The following is a 22,669-nucleotide window of genomic DNA, read 5'->3' as shown; positions in this document are numbered from 1 at the left end:
TCAGAGAATACTCCAAGAGCATAGGAGTTTCATAAACCACACTAAAATGCATAATTCAGCTTAAAGGACACTTTTGTATGTCCAGATTCAGAATGAAGTAGGCCCCAACCTCATATTGAGCTTTTCAGTGAGCTTTTAGGGATGCAAATTTTCTTGGAATACCAGCACTGTATTGTCTCATGTTTGTTGTTATGGCATAATGCCATATCTGCCAGAAGATGAAAATGTGCATTTGAAATTCAGTGAACAGTTGAAACTAGCTGATAGTGTGGAATGAAACACTTCATTTCTTATAAATAGACTGCATCTGAGAAATAGATTAATAGAAGACACATTTATTTTGCAATCCAACAAAAACAACTTCATTGTTGTGCAACATAATTAATGCTTGACTGCCAAAAACATGGAAATAAAATAAAATCAGAAAACTGAAACTAATAACATAGCGTTCCGTAATCATATGCCTGTATTTTAAATCACTTGATAGCTCCTGGCCACAGAAATATGTCTTGTTTTCATTTGATGTGCGAACTGTAAATGAAGAGGAAATAGGACATAAGGAAAGAGCAAAATCACTAAACACAGGTCACTATCCCCCTCCGCACTAAAACCCAGACTGCTCTGCGCATGTGTGAATGTGGCAGCTCGGGTGCGCCAGAAAAATTTTTCCGTGTAGCACGACTGCTTCCTGCTAATGCTGCAGTCACACTTCAAGTAGCCAGAAGCGGGAGAAGGCACTGCTCATTCGCAACTCAACTGTGCGTGTGAACGAGGCCATTGACAACTGCTCAAAACGAACTTAATGAAAACAGTTGTGATGACACACTCATCGGAAGCAGTTTGCTGTTATGAAGTACTACATATTCTTCATCCTAAATCCTTTGACACATTTTGCTATTTATCAGTCCTTGCCAGTCAAAATCAGAAATTTAACCAAAGACTAAAACAGTGAAAGATACGCAGAATTCTAGAAAAATCCCCGGGTTTTTCCCTGTTTTTACCAGGATAAAAAAAATTCCGGGTTTTTCCCAGATTTTCCGGTTGTCCCGGAGGTATACATTCTGATTGAGGAGAATGTTGTCTGCCATTTTATGGGACAGAGCAAAGAAGGTTAGATCAGTTAATCAGGCAGAACTTGAAAAGAGAAATGGATGGGTCGAAGTGAGACACAGTGAATATTTGTGGAGAGTGATGGCAAGAAGAACACAATAATGAATAATAATAAAACAAATAAATAAATAAATCAGATGAACCACTATGAACAGTGTCATGGACACATCACCACAGCCAAGAAAGACACAAAGCTACAACTCATTACAACAGTACAAATTTATATGTCTACTAGCTCCACAGATGTTGAAGAGATTCAAAGGATGCTGAAATAAAAGAAACTGTCTGTTCAGTTCATTAAGGGATCCAAAAGTTCTGTTGTGATGAGGGACTGGAATGCAACAGTAGGAAAAGAAAACCAGTAAGAGAAAGGACTGAAAGATGAAGCCAACTGGCAGAATTTTCCACACAGAACAATTTAATTATTTCAAACACCTGGTTTATGAATGCTGAAAGGTGTATACACAGAGTATAACTGGAGACATCTGCAGGTTACATATAAATTATATAATGGAGAGAGACAGATTTTGACAGCAGATTTTAAAATACAAAACACTTCCAAAGGTGATATTGACTCTGACTAAAATTTATTGGTTATAAACTGCAGACAGGTATGAAATTAAGGAAATGGGGTCTGGATAAATTTAAAAAAAACACTGGTTATTATGAGTTTTAAAGGACGCATTCAGGAACAAATGAATGAAATAGTGGAAAGGAACACAATAGGAAATGATTGGGTAGCTTTGAGAGACCAAACAGTGAAGACAACAGAGTATCAAATAAGTAAAAGAACAAGGCCCAGAAGAAATCATGGGATAACACATGAGATATCAAATTTGACTGACGAAAGGATAAAATACAAAAGCACAGGAAACGAAGCAGGTGAAATAAAATACTGAATGAGATTGACAGAAAGTGCAACAAGTCAAAGCAAGAATTGCTACAGTAGATATGTAAAGTTTTAGAAACACCCAATACTATGGAAAGCTAGATTTCCCTTACATGAACATTACAGAAGCTTTGCAGAAAAGACAAGTTGCTACATGAATATCAAGAGCTCAGCTAACAGGCTAGGCAATGAAAGGAAGGCTGCAAGGTATAAGGAATATATAGGAATGAAGACATTGGTATGGAAACAAATGCAAAACAGGCTGAAGATGAAATGAGAGATACGAAAATGCGAGAAGAATGTTACCAAGCACTGAAAGACTTAAGATGAAACAAGGTACTTAAGAGTTTATGGAAACAATTCCCAAAGCTGTGGCTAAACGATTCCCTGATGATATCCTTTCTTCCAGGAGTACTAGTTGAGCAAGGTGTGCAGAACAGCCTCCGTAAAGTTTCAGAATGTACAAGAGAGGCAGTGGTGGAGGTAAAGATGTGAGGTTGGATTGTGCCTTGTTCTCAATAATTCAGTCAGTAAGAGTTTTGCCCATAAAATGCAAGGTTCTGGTCTTTAGTCTCAATCTGGCACACAGTTTTAATTTGCCAAAAAATTTAAAAACAGCACACACTCCACTGCAGAATGAAGGATTCATTCTAAAAACTTTATATTTTGTCAATGACACTGTAATTCTGCCACAAACAGTAAAGGAGTTGGAAAATCAGTTGAATTGAATGGATACTGTCTTGAAAAGAGGTTATACGGTGTAATCAAACAGTGCTGAGGGAAGTAGATTAAGAAATGAGATTCTATATGAGTTTTGCCATTTAGACTGCAAAATAACTGACAATAGAAAAATTAGAGAGAATATAAAATGCAGATTGGTAACGGCACAAAAGGTGTTTATGGAAAAAATAAACAGGTTAACATCTAACTTAAATTTAAGAGTTGGGAAATCTTTCCTGAAAATTTAAGCCTTGTATGGAATAGAAACATGGATGACAGACAGGAAGAGAATAAAAGGTTATGGAATTTGGTGTCACAGAAGAATGCTGAAGATTCAGTTAGTAGAGCAGATAACTAATGACAAAGTATTGATTCGAACTGGAAAGTAAAGAGATGTGTGGCACAACTTGACTAAAAGAAGGGATGAGTTGATAGGACACATCCTGATTCTGAGGCATAAGGGATGGTCAGTTTGGTAATAGAGGGAAATGTGTATGGGGGTAGGGGGAGGGGGTTTGTGGGAGGTTGGGGTGGGATTTAAAAACTGTACAGCGATACAAGAGCTTGATTACAATAAGAAGGTTCAAATGGATGTAGGTCCCACTAGTTATGCAGAGATGAGGCTACCTATACAGGATACACTAGTGTGGAGAACTGCATCAAGCCAGCCTTCAGAACGAAGACCACAACAAATACGCTAGAATGGAACAATCAAAACACATTTTCTGTCATAGATTCCATGATCTTTTTTATGCCCCAAAATGCAATGTAAATAAATGAGAGTAAATGCAATGTAAATAAATGAGTTACCACACATACTAAACTGTTTCGCTCCAGCCATTTAGACTGCTTGTGAACTCCGTGAACAGTTCATTATGTGTCTTCTATTTCTTATTCATATGTAGAAATACAGACTAACATGTGTAGTGGACTGGATATAATATGTCATTAACAATTTAGTTCCTCATTCGGATAATCAGCCAGCATTCTGAAAGAATGCTAAATATATGATATGACATGTACTGCATGAAATTTAATCACATACCTGACAATCACGGGCCTCCCGCAAAGCTGTAAGAGCTCCAGCAGTGTCTCGAGCCCGTTCTCGGATTTTTGAAAGTTGTCGCAGCAGGTTAACTCGATACTCCAGACCTATAAGGACATCAGCTGATTACTATAAAAATCATTAATGAAACCAATGATATCCAATGATGATTTAAAAATTTTTTACTTGAAATGTAAACTCTTAGTCTGCTCCCTAGAATTTTTACAGCAAGTCCTGGAAGATGGTGTCAAATTTAGCAGACACATGTGCATTGTTGCCAGCCACCTTTGGTGTGTATAATGTACATAATGCAATAACATAAACACTTCTGTAATATTTTCTGTTGTTAATAAATAAGAATTTAAACACTTCTGGTCAGAATACTACAAAGTATGGTACACTATTGTCCACCAATTCAGTCAAGATTAATTAATTCATGAGTGCTTCCAGTCAGCCACTACTCTGCAGATACTGAATCTGTCTTTGTCAGAAGAAAGACTATGAATACAAAGACAAAAAACTTGTTACAATAGATGTGTGAAAAAGGGGGGCTCACACTGACAATCAAATTAGTCCATGAACACATTGTCATCCTTAGAAGCTGTGTTCACAGCTCCCATCCTGGTAGTTTGTAAGTACATAGAACATTCTCAATGGGAGTGGCAAACTAGTTTCATCACACTGAACTGCAAAATAAATAAATCGGGAGTGGAGCATATGTTTGACTGCCAAAATCCCCTTGATTTGACTCCGTCAGCTTCTTTCCTCAGAGGCTACATATAACGTTAACTTCATTTCCTACACACACATAGCCCCATGTAATGCCAAAATATTTAGGTCACAGAGTCATTAAAGCAAAGGTAGCATAAAAAAAATGCTGTCAACATGGTGCACACCCCACAGGCAAAGCAATATAATTTTTCCATTGTATTTATATGTGGAATATACACAATTACCAATAAAAGCCAGACCTGAAGAAGAGGAGTGGGAGGGAGGGGGGGGGGGAGGCGGCAGATGGCAGGTGACAGACTATACTACAACCAGATCAATCTTTATTTTATTCAGTCAAATTTTATAAATGAGATATATTTTACAGCTTCAACCACATTTATCAGAAACTGCTAAAGTTTTATTTATTTGCAACACCAGAACTGTAACTGCTTGTTAACACAGTCCAGAGCTTACACCACTTTAATCGCATACCAATGGATTGGTTGTGGAAGTTGGAGGACTGAGAGGTCACTCAGGCCCAATGCTGAGAGAGGTCTACCTGTTGTGAGGCTGAGAACATATTTGGAGTTCAAAAGTAATAAGGTATCTCAAACACAACAATGTCGTCTACAGGAACTATTACAGATTTTGAAAACATTGATCAAGCAAAACCCAATTTTCTTTTCTCATTTGACACCTTAAAAGCCACAGATCAGGATAATCAGACAGATGAAGTAGTTCTTACCTTCTGAAGAGTATTTGACCACGTACAACACCAACACTTACAAATAAAAATACAATCATATGGGATATCAAACAAAATCTGTGACTGTAATGAAGAATTCTTGGTATGGTGGACACAGAACAAGATGAAAATGTTTACTTGAAATGCAGCGAACAGTTGAAACTCGCCAGTACTGTGGAATTAAACATTTTGTTTCAAATGCATTGACTGCCTCTGAGGAATAGGTTAATAAAAGCCAAATTTCTTTAGCAAACAGACACAAATAGCTTCATTGTTCTGCAAGGCAATTAATGCGTGACTGTCAGAAAGGTGGAAATAAAATAAAATCTGAAACTAATAACATATTTTAGCCTTTTGTAATCAAGTGGCACACATCTTTCTGAAAAGTCTGAAACATAAAACATATGTGTTCGAGGAAATGTAAGACATGGGATTATTTTTAATTGGGAGAGCAAGAACTCTTCAGAAAATTTGCACTCTTTGTTGCCTATTAGCTAATAACTTGCTGCTTTGGGTGACATAAAATTAAATATAGGATACATAAAACCAATAAAGACAAGAGACAAGCAAGAAAGTACACATTTCTTCGGTCCTTAGCTCCTATAATTTTTTTCTCTCCAATCTTGCTACAGCTTTACATGGCGTGCTTTCCTTTCTGCGAAAGAATCTATTTCCTCATCAAAGTTCATCAAACGTTTTGCTACATGAAAAATTGAAATGTCACTATCTACTACTGAAAAAGCTGTTAATACAAATAATACCCAAGACTGGTGTGGTTTCACGATCTGATTATGTCTATTTCGTCACTGTCTGCTAGATAAAACAAAATAGGCCTTTCTAATATTGCAGCATTTTTGTAACACACACCAAATAAACGAGACTGTTTTGGCACAAATGGTCATTTTTATAACACAACAATATAATTCATGAAGTACCAATATCAAATGCCTATTAGACCTACTACAAGCAAAAACCTTTATGTCAGGAAATAGTTTCACATTTGATTCATACGCACCAGTTTCTTAAGCATGAGATCGAAAAGTAATACTACAAAATTTTTCTATAAATTTGGAATCGTCTTATTCTTCCATAATTTGTGTGATGTCCCCATTTCTTCTCCTTCCTCATCCTAACAAACAATCTTGTCATAATCAATTCTGTAGCTATTCCTGCCATTGTCAATTCTAGGGTTAGGCATTGTTACATATTTGTACAACACATTTTCTGCATTACTTCCACAACAGAACTTCGCAGCTGCTAGCCAGGGACTGTACAACTGGTCCTTACTAGTGTAGCGATCTGGTCAAAAATTTTCTGTCAAAATTTCATTTTCTTGGATACACCGAGAAGATAATATGCAATCTTTCTCACCTGTTATTCTTGTTAGTCATTTATTTCCATTCTGGTAGTCTGAATCTATGGATTTCGCTAGTAATTGTAACAATGCTGATCACTCGCAAACCCAATCAACCACATAATAAGACAGCAATTGGTATTCATCTGTTCAGCTTTACTCCGCTCAGTTCGTATAGCCCCATCCCCTTTTGCCTGCAGAAAGTTTATTTCTGGATGCAACAAGGATTCTCCTGACAGAGACACCGCATACATTAAGCACGCATTCAAAAATCAACTTATGATTCACTCATAAATCAACTTACAATGTGTTCAAAAAAAAAAAAAAAAAAAAAAAAAAAAAAAAAAAAAAAAAAAAAACAGAAGTGGGAGAACCTACAACTCAAATGTGACTCAACTGCACATGCGCATGAGCCCGCTCGTAACTGCTAAAACAAATCTAACGTAAACATCATCGGAGGCAATTTGTTGTTGTGAAGCATTGGATAGCCTTCCTGATGCCTTTGACACATTTTGCTGTTGGCAGGCGCTTGCATGAGCACTGTGTGTCGTTGCTGTATATGGCGTACTTCCTTTGAAATTTAAGTTATTTTCGTTTGTTTTTTTTTCTCCCATTTATGTTTTATGGTCGAAGTATTATCCTGCAATAGCGGGATACAGTAATTTAACTGAAAACTACAACAACGAAAAATTCCCGGAATTCTAAAAAACTCCCGGGTTTTTCCGTGTTTTCTCACTGATGAAAAAATTACCGGGTTTTTCCCAGATCACCCAGTTGTCCCAGGTCGTATACATCCTCTTTTTGCATGAGATGACACTGGTAATAAGTTAAAATTGTTGCCAGACTGCGATTTTAATCCATATCTCAGTGTTATAAGTCCAGTGTTACCAATTGCTCCATGCATGCATAACTCAAAGAGCAACACAAAGTTTCAAATGCTCACGTGTGTCACTATGGAATTTAGAACGTATGAAGGAAATGAGTGACAAATTGAAACTTTGAGTTGGTTCATGAGGTGCATTGACAGCAGAATCAGATGTGTACCATCTGCAAAAGTTAGGGATCTGGGTTCAAGTCCCACTCTATCAGTCTTTTTTAACTTACCATACATGCTTATTTTTAGTCTGCAATAATTATGCTATTATAGAAAATGGCATAGAAGCCACTCAAATATCTGATTTAATAAAGCTTATGACAGATGATCAGCTGCAATTTGCATACAACTTATTCCCAGCTAAATATACTTTTCTAACATGAACTAAATGCCTCCACAAAGACACAAATTCAATAATTACTTCATAATATCATTATTGATCATTTCAAGCTTTTTGGGCATTAAAATACAATTTCTAGATACCATTTAAAGATATTAATTTAACTAACCTGCATCTACAGAAGCAGATGGTGCACCAAGCTCTTGAACAAGAATCTTCTCTGCCCGATCATGCTGACCCAATCGCGCAAGCAGTTCAGCCAGATCAAGTTTCAGCTGCCCACTGCTACCTTCTGCTTTAATCGCCTCTCTATAATAACTAACTGCTTTGCCATACTGGTGAGCCTTTACTAGTGTTCGGCCTACCTTGCATGCCAAAGCCGCATCCCAAGGCGAGCGTTTCAGTGCTTGCTCATATGCTTCTAAGGCTCGTTCTGGATCCAGGAGCTCATTAATTAAAGAAAAATTTGATTTAAGCATCAACATATTCACCAGACAAAATAAATACTGAAAATGTTACAGTGACAAAAATTGAAAATAACATTAAAATTTAATATTCTACATACTTACATTTAAAGACTGAGAAAACAGACAACTGAAGTATTTCAGGTACTATTCTCTCCTTTGAATCCCGTCTCCTCTACAGGAAGTATGGGGTTTGTCACTAACTACCCACTTGACTGCAAGTGGCATGTCAGTGGCTGGTCTAGATGTCCTGTACAGGGCAGACAGGAACTAGGGAGAACTCAGTACATCTCCTTAACCAACAGGTATGAGGTGCAGTTTTCCACTGAACTGAAACTGAACCAGTGGGATTCATTTCACTTGTTGGGACTTGGTCCTGTGCTAAGTGAAGGCAAATGCAATAGTGTAGTGGTTTATTAATTTTTGGCAGTGAAAATGTACAACAAATAATGGCGCCCCTTATAGAAATAGCAGAAAGGGACAGGAATAAACACCTGCTGCACTCAGTGTGTATGCCTGGAAGCCTCGTTCAACATGTTGGAGAGGCTATTCCAGCAGCTATTGAGGGACCAGGGTTTAACCAACAGCAGACTATGATGCACATTGGGACAAAAGATGCCTGCCATCTGGGCTCTGAAATCATTCTTAGATCATTCCAGTGACTGTCAGAGAAGGTTGAAAAGACCAGCCTTGGGTGTGGTGTTTCAACAAAGCTCACAACTTGCAGGGTTGTCTCCAGAACTGATCATGGACACCGGGTTCTGATTCAAATGGAAGAATTAAACGAGAGCTTTCGAAGATTCAGTGACAAGTTAGGCTGTGACTTCCTGGACTTGAGCCTTAGGGTTGAGAACTCCCTAAATGGAATACACATCAGAGGCTGATGCACCCAGTGCAGGATGTAACCAACAGCAGACTGTGGTGCATGTTGGGACATACAATGCCTGACGTCTCGGCTCCAAGTTTATTCTTAGATCATTCCAGTGACTGTCAGAGGAGGATGAAAAGACCGGCCTTGGGCATGGAGTTTCCACAAAGCTCACACCCAGAAATGATCATGGACCCCTGGTTCTGATTTGAGTGGAAGGATTAAGCAAGAGACTTCGAAGATTCGGTGACAAGCTAGGCTGAGACTTCCTGAAGATGGGCCATACAGCTGAAAACTGAAGGGTACCGCTAAATGGGTCAGATGTGCACTACACATCAGAGACTGTTATCCACGTAGCTGACTGTGTATGGGACGTACAAAAGAGTTTTTTAGATTAGGCAACTCTCCTAGTCAGTAATGGAGTACTTTTTGTTTACAAAAAAATGAAGTAAAAGATTTTATTTTTTATCTTGTGTATGTAGTTGACAGTATGTTGAATTCAAGTTTTCAACCTCTAAAACCCTCCAGACAGCTTCTTGTGGTTAAAACAAAACACACACACCAAGAAATTTTGGCACTTTTTTCAGGGTTTGCCTAGTACTCAGAAACTATTCATCCTACTGAAAATGTTGTCCATATCAAAATGAAAGAGATTGAATTTTGTGTCAAATGTCCTAAATGTCAGAACTGGTGCAGCTGTTTGGCCACAATCAGTTGTCAAAGTTTGTTCATTTTTACCAGCTTGGCTAAAAAGTCGGCTCTAACGCCTGTAGCTCAAAAAACGGCTACTCAAGTTAAAAAAGTTGTAGAATATGAAATTTCATTTACAAAAGCATCTTGTTTTTCAGTTTTAGGCATAATTAAGGGTTCACACACTTGAAAGCCAAAGTAATTCCATTGTGTTGTTTTTCTTGAAAGTTATAGTTATTCAACAAAATGAAATTTCCAGTGGGAAGAAGGCTCTCTAATAAGCACATACGTGTTCTCTATGCGTACCTTTTTAATTTTCTTCGTTCATTTCATTTTTATCCATGACTTAATTGGTAAGAGTTGGTTGCTAAAATGAAACCCAAGTACATGCTAATCTATGTATGAGTAATATACAAATTTGTACAAATGAACAAATAAAAGGGTATGACAACATTAAAAAACAATTTAAATATCAGGGATTAACATTTTATCAAATTTCAATTCCATTGAGGTCATTTGAGAGACTGCAGCAGGTCCCGGTCCAGCATCCAATCTTCAGGATCCACTGTGGCACCTTCACCAACTTTATCGTCCTGGAATATATTTCCTATCTCTTCCTCATCCTTGTCGAGTCCAATTTCTGGGGCGTTCTCGCAAGATAAGCCACAACAGTGTTTGCACATCAAGGAGCAGTTCAGTACAGATTTGCCACGTCCACATACTGCTGTGCATCCTGTTTTGCACACACTGGAAACCATATTCAGTAGCATATGTGGTGCTGCACCTTTTGTCAGTATCACATGCAACAAGCCTGATAAGTTTTTGTAGCCCCACTGGCATGGATCAGTTTTCTTCCTCATCCAAGATTGCACTTGATGGTAGGATTGCAATCAGTGCCACCTTGCTGCATCTGATGTTGGTGGCAACTTTGATGTTTGAAAGATTTTGGCGGGGCAGACTTTAGAAAAAGCTCAAACCTGAGCTCATCCGAAGTTGTACTGTTGGAATTCCCATACAGTGCTAACATCAGCTATTAAGTCTTGAGAGACTGAGGGTTTAACAAATTCAGGAGCTTGCACTTTGAGCTGTGGCTGTTGCTCTGTAATGTTTCGAAATTTGCCTCTTCCTTACCCCAAAAAAGAGGATGTGGTAACACACCCCATGAAGGCATGGCTGAAAAGGGCAGGATCTAAATTGAAAGAATTCCTGGAGTACAACACTACTGCTGATTTTCCTCTTTCTGGTTTATGGAAGTACGGATTGTTGTAGTTGTTTCCTCGGCCTGTTAGGAGAACAAGCACGCCAATGTCCTCGCTTATGATTTCCACACTGTCAGACTCAGCAACTTGGGAAATAGCTGTCTCCACAATTAATGAATCGACATCTTCTCGTGCCTGTAGCACTTTAATACCTCCATCCTTAAATTTCCTCATGAGCATAAAAATCAAGTAGTTCTTGTTGCTCTTATTTGCAAGAAACTTCTCCTGTGCGACTGCAGAATTTGTGTCTTCATAAAAAATGATATCTGATGAAGAACGTGGTGTCTTTAAACAACGGGATCTTTCAGAAGATTTTGTTTCCCTTTGCAAAGCATTACTTGGGTAGGCAAAAATTCAGAAGCTGAAAGTCTTCTTCCCCAATCAATGTTCTTGTCATATTCCACAGCTGTGCAGGTAGAGACTACCATATTCCTCCCATGGAAAGGACAATATTCAACCCGTCAATCACGCAGATGTTAAAATCGGCATCATCAGATATGATCTGGATGAATCCTTCACTGGTTATGTTAGGAGGCTCATTTCGTGCAGTCGAGGATGTCTCAAATAGTGAAGCTTCCATTACTGGAACTGCGAATCCAAATGCACTAAGAGCGTCTACAGTAAGTCTTGATACAAATCTATTGTACATGAATATACTGAGTCCAATAAACAGTGAAGATAGAAATGACCATGGCCTTAATGCAGAAATCACAGTATGGTGGCAAAGTACCAATTTTTTTTTCTTTTACCTAGAGTTCATGTTGACTTACAAAAATACAACAAAATTTTGACTTTCAAATGTATGAAAGCTTAATAGTACCTAAAACTGAAAAACTTGATGCCTTTGAAACATGAAATTTCACGATATATAACTTTGATACCTTCACATTTATCATTTAAAGTAGCCATTTTTGTGTTACAGGCATTAGAACTGTCTTTTTAGCTAAGCTCGTAAAAATGAGCAAACTTAGACAACTGATTGTGTCCAAACGGTTGCACAATTTTGACATTTAAATAGGTCATTTGATGCAAAAATTAATGCTCTTTCACTTTGGTACAGGCAAAATTTTCAGTAGGATGTATAGTTTCTGTGTAATAGGCAAAAACCTGAAAAAGGTGCCAAAATTTCTTGGTTTTTGGCCACAAAACGTCGTCCTGGGGGTTTTAGAGGCCGAAAACATGGATTCAACTTACTCTCAACTAGATACACAAGATAAAAAAATAAAAACTTCTACCTCATTTTTTGCAAACAAAGGCCTTTTTTGTGATGCGATTATTGAACTATCCATCCAGTCTAGATAATGACAGCTATAGGAGACCTGGAAGATTTAGAGTAAGACCCAAAGGAATGCTCGCTACAGGTGACAGTATTAAAATCCTAGCAGTTAACTTGAAGGATTCACCACAAAGTACCAGAGTTTGAAACGCTCCCGAAAAGCCATGAAACTCATATAATACTAGGTACAGAAAGCTGGTTAAAATTTGTAGTTGATACGAGTGAGAATTTTAGATAAAATTTAAGTGTATATGAAAAGGACAGACTAATGAGAAATAGAGGTGGTGTTTTGTCACAGTATACAAGACACTCGCTCAAATACACTAAGACAAAAATTGAAGCTGGATGTGAGATTGTTTAGACAAGACTCAGTTTCACAGGTGGGCATAAAATGGTAACTGGATCCTTCTATCATCCAACAGATTCATCTCCTGATGTAACCAAAAACTTCAGAAAAAAGCTGTGTTCACATGTACGTAAGTTCCACAATCACGCTGTAATCATTGGTAGCGACTTTGATTATCCAACAATCAACTCGGAAAATTACAGTTTTGTTAGTGAATGGCATGGTAAGACATTCCGTAACACATTACTAAATGCTTTCTCTCAAAGCTGCTTAGATCAGAAAGATCAGAACCCCACTCATCATGGAAATATATCAAATCTATCGGCAACAAATAGACCTGACATCATTGAGGCTGTCCTCACCGAAACTGATATCAGTGACTGTGAGGCAGTTATGGTAACAAAGATTGTCGAAGTACATCATCATCATCATCATCATCATCATCATCATCATCATTTAAGACTGATTATGCCTTTCAGCATTCAGTCTGGAGCATAGGCCCCCTTATAAAATTCCTCCATAATCCCCTATTCAGTGCTAACATTGGTGCCTCTTCTGATGTTAAGCCTATTACTTCAAAATCATTCTTAACCGAATCCAGGTATCTTCTCCTTGGTCTACTCCGACTCCTCCTACCTTCTACTGCTGAACCCATGAGTCTCTTGGGTAACCTTGCTTCTCCCATGCATGTAACATGACCCCACCATCTAAGCCTGTTCGCTCTGACTGCTACATCTTTAGTGTTCATTCCCAGTTTTTCTTTGATTTCCTCGTTGTGGACACCCTCCTGCCATGGTTGCCATCTACTAGCACCTGCAATCATCCTAGCTACTTTCATATCCGTAACCTCAACCTTATTGATAAGGTAACCTGAATCCACCCAGCTTTTGCTCCCATACAACAAAACTGGTCGAAAGATTGAATGGTGCACAGATAATTTAGTCTTGGTACTGACTTCCTTCTTGCAGAAGAGAGTAGATCGTAGCTGAGCGCTCACTGCATTAGCTTTGCTACACCTCGCTTCCAGTTCTTTCACTATGTTGCCATCCTGTGAGAATATGCATCCTAAGTACTTGAAACTGTCTACCTGTTCTAACTTTGTTCCTCCTATTTGGCACTCAATCCATTTATATCTCTTCGTTTTGAAGATGCTAATCTTCATACCATAGTCCTTACATTTCTGATATAGCTCTGAAATATTACTTTGCAAACTTTCAATCGAATCTGCCATCACAACTAAGTCATTCGCATATGCGAGACTGCTTATTTTGTGTTCACATATCTTAATCTCACCCAGCCAGTCTATTGTTTTCAACATATGATCCATAAATAATATGAACAACAGTGGAGACAGGTTGCAGCCTTGTCTTACCCCTGAAACTACTCTGAACCACGAACTCTATTTACCGTCAACTCTAATTGCTGCCTGACTATCTATGTAAAAACCTTTAATTGCTTGCAAAATTTTGCCTCCTATTCTATAATCTCGTAGAACAGACAATAACTTCCTCCTAGGAACCCGGTCATATGCCTTTTCTAGATCTATAAAGCATAGATACAATTCCCTGTTCCACTCGTAACACTTCTCCACTATTTGCCGTAAGCTAAAGATCTGGTCCTGACAACCTCTAAGACGCCTAAACCCACAATGATTTTCATCCAATTTGTCCTCAACTAATACTCGCACTTTCCTTTCAACAATACTTGAGAAGATTTTACCCACAACGCTGATTATAGAGATACCTCTGTAGTTGTTACAATCTTTTCTGTTTCCATGTTTAAAGATTGATGTGAATACTGCTTTCGTCCAGTCTGACAGAACCTGTCCTGACTCCCATGCCATTTCAATTATCCTGTGTAGCCATTTAAGACCTGACATTCCACTGTATTTGATGAGTTCTGACTTAATTTCATCCACCCCAGCCGCTTTATTGCACTGCAATCTATTGACCATTTTCTCCACTTCCTCAAATGTGATCCTACTTCCATCATCATTCCTATCCCATTGTACATCGAAATCTGAAACATTACTGATTGTATTTTCACCTACATTGAGCAACTTGTGGGGCGGTGGGTGGAATAATTTTGTTATATTTAAAATGTAGAATGTTTTGTTTTAAAAATGCATTTCCCGGCCGATTAACCATATGTGGGGCGGTGGGTGGATTTATTGTTCTTTAAAATGTTCCTATTATTTATGCTGTCTTTTGCCGTTCTCAACACTGGCTCTCTAACTACAATATTGGCAACCAAAAAGTGATTAGCAAAATGTGAAGCCTGTAATTAGAATTCCTAGTGCCCACTTCATCTGAGAAATACACTTATAGCTACAGCTTATAGCTCTGAGGAATTAGGAGATTGTCTGGGATTCATAATCAAAAACAATTTTCTGAAAATGTTCACTATATTCTGAAAGTCACAGGCCAAAAAGAATCCACACAATACAACTAACAGAGCAGTTCAGAGTCTAATGCGCTGATGCAACTATAACTGTTCAAATTAAATGTTTAAGTGAATGGTCACCATAATTTGATGATAATGTTCATCAAACGCCACGCTAAATAATGGTAGAATGTCTCTCAATACGACATACGCAAACTGAAGATAGATCATTAAAGTCATCCCAGAATTAACACTTCACTCGAAAACGATTTCATGGTTACGCATATCCCGAGTAACTTATTACGGCATCTGAGGCTGTTTATAGCAATGATACCGACGCGACGCAACTCCCGGCACAGATGGTGTGCTAATCAGCGTCTGAAGAGAACTGGGGCCTTCTTCCTCGCACAGCGTTCTTATATATAAAGCCACGGTGCAGACGGCTAAGGGAATGCCTGATCAAATCGGCTCTCCAGACTAGCTGCTGGGCTAGTAATGCACCACTTTAAGTTATGGAATAAATCATCGCTTCCTTTGCTGATGGCCGATGAAGCTCTCAATTTAAATGTGCATTCAGCACACAGGTAAGTAATCATAATAAAAGTCTGACGTGACTAAGTCAAATATTTTGGGCAAGAGAATTAATTTAATTACACTACACGCAGTAGACGAGCTCTGAACTTGCCCTTTGGAGATATGCTATCACTATAGTTTTATAGTTATCCAATTGAAACTTCTCACATCTTTGTGATTATAGCGGATCTCCCTTCTACTTAAATTTAAACATCCTAGCCTTATTTATTCGCCTACTTAGTCTATCTTGCTTCTTTAATTTTTAAGACAAAAACAGAAAATCATGAATTTCAACTAAAATTTTAATTTGTGAGATCCTGAATACTGTTTCTACTAAATTATTATGAAAAAGGAATCTAAATATAAATTTTTAAGTCTCTAGCTCTTTTCTGTTGTGCCAATGATTTTTACAGAAAAACGTCCAAATTTCGAAAATGGTTAAAGTTATTGAACTGATATTCAACACATATTGATTTAGTATTACTCCTGACATGCTAGAAACGTTTCAGGTTATTTACTTGATTTTTAAAGTATTGCGCAACATTTATGACAACAGAGCTAGTTACAGCGGACTAGGCTGGCACACAATGGAAAGACTGATGTGAATTTTATACGGCGTGAGTAGGCTGCTTCCCTACAAACTCTTCAAAATATTTCCTCCATCTGCCCAAGGCATCAACAGGATTCACCAGCAGTTTTCCTGACATGTCCAAAATACTTGTCATTTCCTTCTTACCTCCCTTTCGAAGACTGCTAATTACACTCAAGAATGGTTTTCCAGCAGCTTGACCCAAAGTCTCCAACCTGTTTCCAAAGTCTTCCCAAGATTTCTTCTTGGATGCTGCAATTATCTGTTTGGCTTTGTTTCTTTCTTCAACATAGCTTTCTCTGTCTACCGGAGTTCTATTGTAGCCATTTTTGATATGCCTTCTTTTTCCTTTTACAGGCTGCCTTGACTGTGTCATTCCACCAAGCTGTTTGCTTCATCCTACCTTTACACACTACTGTTCCGAGACATTCTTTAGCCACTCCTAGTACTGTGTCCCTTTACCTTGTCCATTCCTTTTCCAATGACTGTAATTGACTGCATTCAATTAACTGGTACCTTTCTGAGACCACTGTTATGTACTTGTGCCTGATTTCCTTATCCTGAAGTTTCTCCACTCTTATCCTCCTACATATGGACCTGACCTCCTGCACTTTCGGCCTCACAATACCAATTTCACTGCAGATTAAATAGTGATCAGTGTCATCAAAGAATCCCCTGAATACACGTGTGTCCCTCACAGCCTTCCTGAATTCCTGATCTGTTATTATATAGTCAATGACAGATCTGATTCCCCTGCCTTCCCAAGTATACTAGGGAATGTTCTTATGTTTAAAAAAGGAGTTTGTGATTAATAAGCCCATACTGGCACAGAAATCCAAGAGTTGTTTCCCATTCCTGTTGGCCTCCATATCCTCTTCAAATTTACCCATAACCTTTTCATACCCTTCTGTTCGATTTCCAATCCTGGCATTAAAATCACCCATGAGCAGAACACTGTCCTTGTCCTTTACTCTAACAACTACATCACTGAGTGTGTCATAAAAACTATCCATCGTATCTTGATCTGTCCCTTCACAATGTGAATATACTGACACAATCCTAATTTTCTTGCTAGACACTATCAAATCTATCCACATCAGTCATTCGTTTACATACCTTATTGCAACTACGCTGGGTTCCATTTCTTTCCTAATGTAAAGCCCATTGTGTTATTCCTGCTTTGACTCCTGACAGGTAGACCTTGTATTCTCCCACTTTCTCTTCTTTCTCACCCCTTACCCAAATGTCACTAACAGCTAAAACGTCCAACCCCATCTTACTTGCAGCCTCTGCCAGCTCTACCTTCTTCCTGGAGTAGACCCCATTGATATTAATAGCACCCCATCTCGTTACCATTTCCAGAATGAGATTTTCACTCTGCAGCGGAGTGTGCGCTGATATGAAACTTCCTGGCAGATTAAAACTGTGTGCCCGACCGAGACTCGATCTCGGGACCTTTGCCTTTCGCGGGCAGGTGCTCTACCATCTGAGCTACCGAAGCACGACTCACGCCCGGTACTCACAGCTTTACTTCTACCAGTATCTCGTCTCCTACCTTCCAAACTTTACAGAAGTTTCATATCAGCGCACACTCCGCTGCAGAGTGAAAATCTCATTCTGGAAACATCCTCCAGGCTGTGGCTAAGCCATGTCGCCGCTATATCCTTTCTTTCAGGAGTGCTAGTCCTGCAAGGTTCGCAGAAGAGCTTCTGTTAAGTTTGGAAGGTAGGAGAAGAGATACTGGCAGAAGTAAAGCTGTGAGTACCGGGCGTGAGTCGTGCTTCGGTAGCTCAGATGGTAGAGCACCTGCCCGCGAAAGGCAAAGGTCCCGAGTTCGAGTCTCGGTCGGGCACACAGTTTTAATCTGCCAGGAAGTTTCGTTACCATTTGTTTGCCTAGTTGTATCTTAGGAGTCCTTGGTTTGGCAATTACAGGTGGGACTCCGTCACCTCCAAAGGTCCGAGGCATTTTGCTCTGATTGTTGCCAGCATCATATTTAAAGTACCAGGGAAGCAGGTTGCTAGCCTTACTTACCCCGGGTCCCATTGAGTTTTACCGCTAACGATTGAGGGACTAACCGGTGGATTTGGTAGTCTTTGCCGTCTGAGCACGAAGGTGACCACGACTCAGAATATGTCTGAGATGCCCAGCCTTATTCCAAAGTAACTGGTATCCCGACTGTCAGGACCACTTACTTGGCCACTCATGCGTTGCCCATGGTTCATGAACTCGGACATGACAACAGGAACCCACACCATGAACTACAGTACATGGGCAACTAAAATGAATAAAAAGATAAGTATATTCAACACAGTAGAATAAAAAACCCACAGTGTCATATCTCAATGAGGAACTTAAAACTTTTAGCGGAAGATGGGAGCGTGTAGAGGAACTAAGGACCACCTATAAAAGAATAGTTGACCATGTACTGGGTAGATATGTACCACTAGAACAGTTCATAATGGGAGGGACCTTCCATGTTATACAGTCACTGTAAAGAAACTCCTAAAGAAAAAGAGACTACTGCATAACAGATGTAAACAAAGCATAGGGCTATAGATAGAGAGATGCTAAATGAAATGCATTTGGCAGTCAAGAGAGCCGTCAACGACTAACGTAGCAGGATATTGTCAAATGACCTTTCACAAAACAAATTCTGGTCATATGTAAAGCCTATTAGTGGCAGCAAAGTTAGTATCCAGTCACTCACAGATGAGACAGGAACTGAAATTGAGGGTAACAAAGCAAAAGCTGAAATAGTTCTTGATACTATTTCAAAATGATGCAAAGATACGCAACTTGCATTAAAAGTTCAGAAATGTGAAATTTTGCATTTCAGAAAACTAAAAAAGTAGTATCCTATGACTATAATATCAATGAGCACTTTGTAGGGATACGAAATGAAATGAGCACATGAGCACAGTTGTGGCAAAGCAGGTGGTAGATTTTGGTTTATTAACAGAATACCGGGGAAATGAAATTAGACTACAAAAGTGATTGCTTACAAACCATTCGTGCGACCCATCCTAGAATACTGTTCATGTGTGTGGGATCCATGCCAAATAGGGCTAATGGGGGATAGCGAAATTACACAGAGGAGGCCACCACAAATGAGCACAGATTTGTTTGATTTGTTGGAGTACGTCACAGAGATGCTGACAAAACTGAACTGGCAGACTCTTTACTATAGATGTAAACTATATGTCTTGCTGATACACACTGTGTGTCTTTAATGGAGTGGTTTCCTTTGTCTTCTGCATCCTCTTGTCACTGATCTTTGTTAATTCTTCTGCCTCTTAGAAGTATTTTCCCAATCCTAGGGCAAGAAGTTGCCCTGAAACTCTGTCCATTACTCCATCCTTTTTAACAACGCCATTGGCAGAATGAGGATGACTCCTTATAACTGAAGTCTTCAGCCACTATTGCTAATGATTTTTCTTCAAAGTTTAAGCAGTTGCTTGGATTGAACCCAGGACCTAGGATGTTTTGATTACTCTTAGATTAACCTTACCTCTTTACTACAGATCACAATATTGGAACTTCACAATAAGTGATGCGAATTTCCATAGCACTGATGGTTATGACCATGAAAATACCATTAAAATAAGTTGCTAAAATGAATCAATTGAACAGAACAGAAAATTCTTCAAAATTAGCACCATAAATAATAATAATGAGAAACATCATGAATGAGTTTTGTGCATTATTCAGACAGCAGGATGTAGGGAAGCAGCATACTCACGCTTTATAAAATTCACATCAGTCTTTCCATTGTGTGCCAGCCTAGTCCGCTGTAACCAGCTCTGACGTCATAAATGTTGCGCAATACTTTAAAAATCAAGTAAATAACCTGAAACGTTTCTAGCATGTCAGGAGTAATACTAAATCAATATGTGTTGAATATCAGTTCAATAACTTTAACCATTTTCGAAATTTGGACGTTTTTCTGTAAAATTCATTGACGCAACAGAAAAGAGCTAGAAACTTAAAAATTTATACTTAGATTCCTTTTGCATAATAATTTAGTAGAAACAGTATTCTGGATCTCACAAATTAAAATTTTAGTTGAAATTCATGATTTTCTGGTTTTTGTCTTAAAAATTAAAGAAGCAAGATAGATTAAGTACGCAAATAAATAAAGCTAGGATGTTTAAATTTAAGTAAAAGGGAGATCTGCTATAATCATAAAGATGTGAGAAGTTTCAACTGAATGACTATAAAACTATAGCGATACCGTATCTCCAAAGGGCAAGTTCAGAGCTCGTCTACTGCGTGTAATGTAATTAAATTAATTCTCTTGCCCAAAATATTTGACTTAGCCACATCAGACTTTTATTATGATTACTTACCTGTGTGCTGATTGCACATTTAAATTGAGAGCTTTATCGGCCATCAGCAAAGGAAGCAATGATTTATTCAATAACTTACAGTGGTGCATTACTAGCCCAGCGACTAGTCGGGAGAGCGGATTTGATCAGGCGTTCCCTTAGCCGTCCGCACCGCAGCTTTATATATAAGAACGCTGCACGAAAAAAAAAGGCCTCATTTCTCTCCAGATGCTGAATAGTGCACCACCTGTGCCGGGAGTCGCCTCGCATCATTATCATTGCTATAAACAGCCTCGGATGCCGTAATAAGTTACTCGGGATATGCGTAACCATGAAATCGTTTTCGAGTGAAGTGTTAATTCTGGGATGACTTTAATGATCTATCTTCAGTTTGCGTATGTCGTATTTTCATGTGCAGCCACGGAACAGACATTCTACCATTATTTAGCATGGCGTTTGATGAACATTATCATCAAATTATGGCGAGCATTCACTTAAACACTGAACTTGAACAGTTATAGTTGCATCAGCGCATTAGACTCTGAACTGCTCTGGTAGTTGGATTGTCTGGATTCTTTTTCGTCTGTGACTTTCAGAATAAAGTGAACATTTTAGAGAAAATGGTTTTTGATTACGAATCCCAGACAATCTCCTAATTCCTCGGAGCTATAAGCTGTAGCTATAAATGTATTTCTCAGATGAAGTGGGCACTAGGAATTCTAATTACAGGCTTCACGTTTTGCTAATCACTTTCTGGTTGCCAATATTGTAGTTCGAGAGCCAGGTTGAGAACGGCAAACAACAGCATTAAATAAATAATAGGAACATTTTATAAACAACTATCCCACCCGCCGCCCCACAAGGACAAGAAATGAATGTAACAAATCTCTTTCTGTACTAAAGGAGACTCTTTTCTTTACATTCCATACAAGACTCATGTTTGATCTATGTTATCCATTTGAAACAGTAAATTTCTTCATTATCTTATAGTGCTTTCCTTTTTCTTAAAGTAATCAACAGTTTTTCTAGGTAGAAATTCACTACTTCCATTTTGCTTGTTACAAAAATACGTAGCCACAGTTCTCACTACTTAAGGCTACTGGTCAAACCTTTTGTACAATAAAAGTTTCTCACCTGCATGAAAGCATCGCCAAGCATTGAGAATGTTGCAGGTCCTGGTGCATGTTCTACCAAACGACGAAAACATTCAGCATAAGCCATACGATCACCACGATGCTTTAAATGTATCTCAGCCATTTGACACTGTGCTTGTCTATATGAGGATTGCCCAGGGGAAACAGATTCTAACTCATGTAATGCTGCTGCCACATCTCCTTGTGCTAGAAGTAGTTTGGCTTTCATCAGGACAATCCGACCCCTCTCAGAAGTGGCACCAAAGGACTCGGCTGCCGCTGACAATTGCTTGTTTGCTGACTGGAGATCACCTACAGAATACATACATCTTTCACTGAACATAAAGTAACTAATTTCAGTGTCATAGTTCCCTCCACTGCACATAAGAATATAGTGAGTAACAATGGTACAAAACAGTGAGTAACAATGGTACACCTAGAAAATATTTGTTCATGACATACCAGAGTAGAGAAACACAGACAATAGTTTGGCATTATTAGTGTCATCATGAGTATAAGAAAGGCTACCTAAAACGCTAACTGTGTGAAGAACACAAACCTTGGCGACAATGGCATAGTATATCTACAGTGGAACTACACTGGTCACTGTTTCGTTTGTAGCATGGGTCACAACATGCAGTAGGAGCAGTGGCGGATCCTGTATTGGAGCACAAGTGTACGTGAACACTCTAACTTTCAACTCCTCGCAGATTTATTGGTTATTTTTCTTTTAATGTTGTTAAATGTAGCATAGATGTTGCAATCTGAAGGGATACGGCACTTAAATCTAACACGCTACTGCTTCTCCGGACTTTGTAAAACTTGGCAACAGGGTCACGAGTATACCTTCAGTTGTGCAGGTTTTAAGGAGCTTTTGCACATGTGCTACTCAACTAATTGCCTTACAGGCCAAATCCATATGGATTAGATAAACAATGTGTATGGTTCACAATGCGCAGAGCTAGCCCTTGCG

At 38.7% G+C, this 22,669-nt stretch overlaps 1 protein-coding gene across 2 annotated transcripts in view; it reads right to left on the bottom strand.

Moving 5' to 3' along the window:
* LOC126416348 (tetratricopeptide repeat protein 21B-like) overlaps nt 1–22,669 on the bottom strand; it is a 260,751-nt gene that overhangs the window by 75,933 nt on the left and 162,149 nt on the right. For both annotated transcript variants that reach the window (XM_050084027.1, XM_050084028.1), the window contains exons 11-13: nt 21,698–22,008; nt 7,958–8,234; nt 3,765–3,871 (exon numbers count right to left, since the gene is read on the bottom strand). In XM_050084027.1, the coding sequence (XP_049939984.1) occupies nt 3,765–3,871; nt 7,958–8,234; nt 21,698–22,008 (695 nt within the window). The remainder of the gene's footprint in view (nt 1–3,764; nt 3,872–7,957; nt 8,235–21,697; nt 22,009–22,669) is intronic.

This window comes from Schistocerca serialis, chromosome 8 (assembly GCF_023864345.2).
Source record: "Schistocerca serialis cubense isolate TAMUIC-IGC-003099 chromosome 8, iqSchSeri2.2, whole genome shotgun sequence".
NCBI lineage: Eukaryota > Metazoa > Arthropoda > Insecta > Orthoptera > Acrididae > Schistocerca > Schistocerca serialis.
Note: the sequence above shows the minus strand (reverse complement) of the source record. Positions and strands in the feature narration are given on the sequence as shown.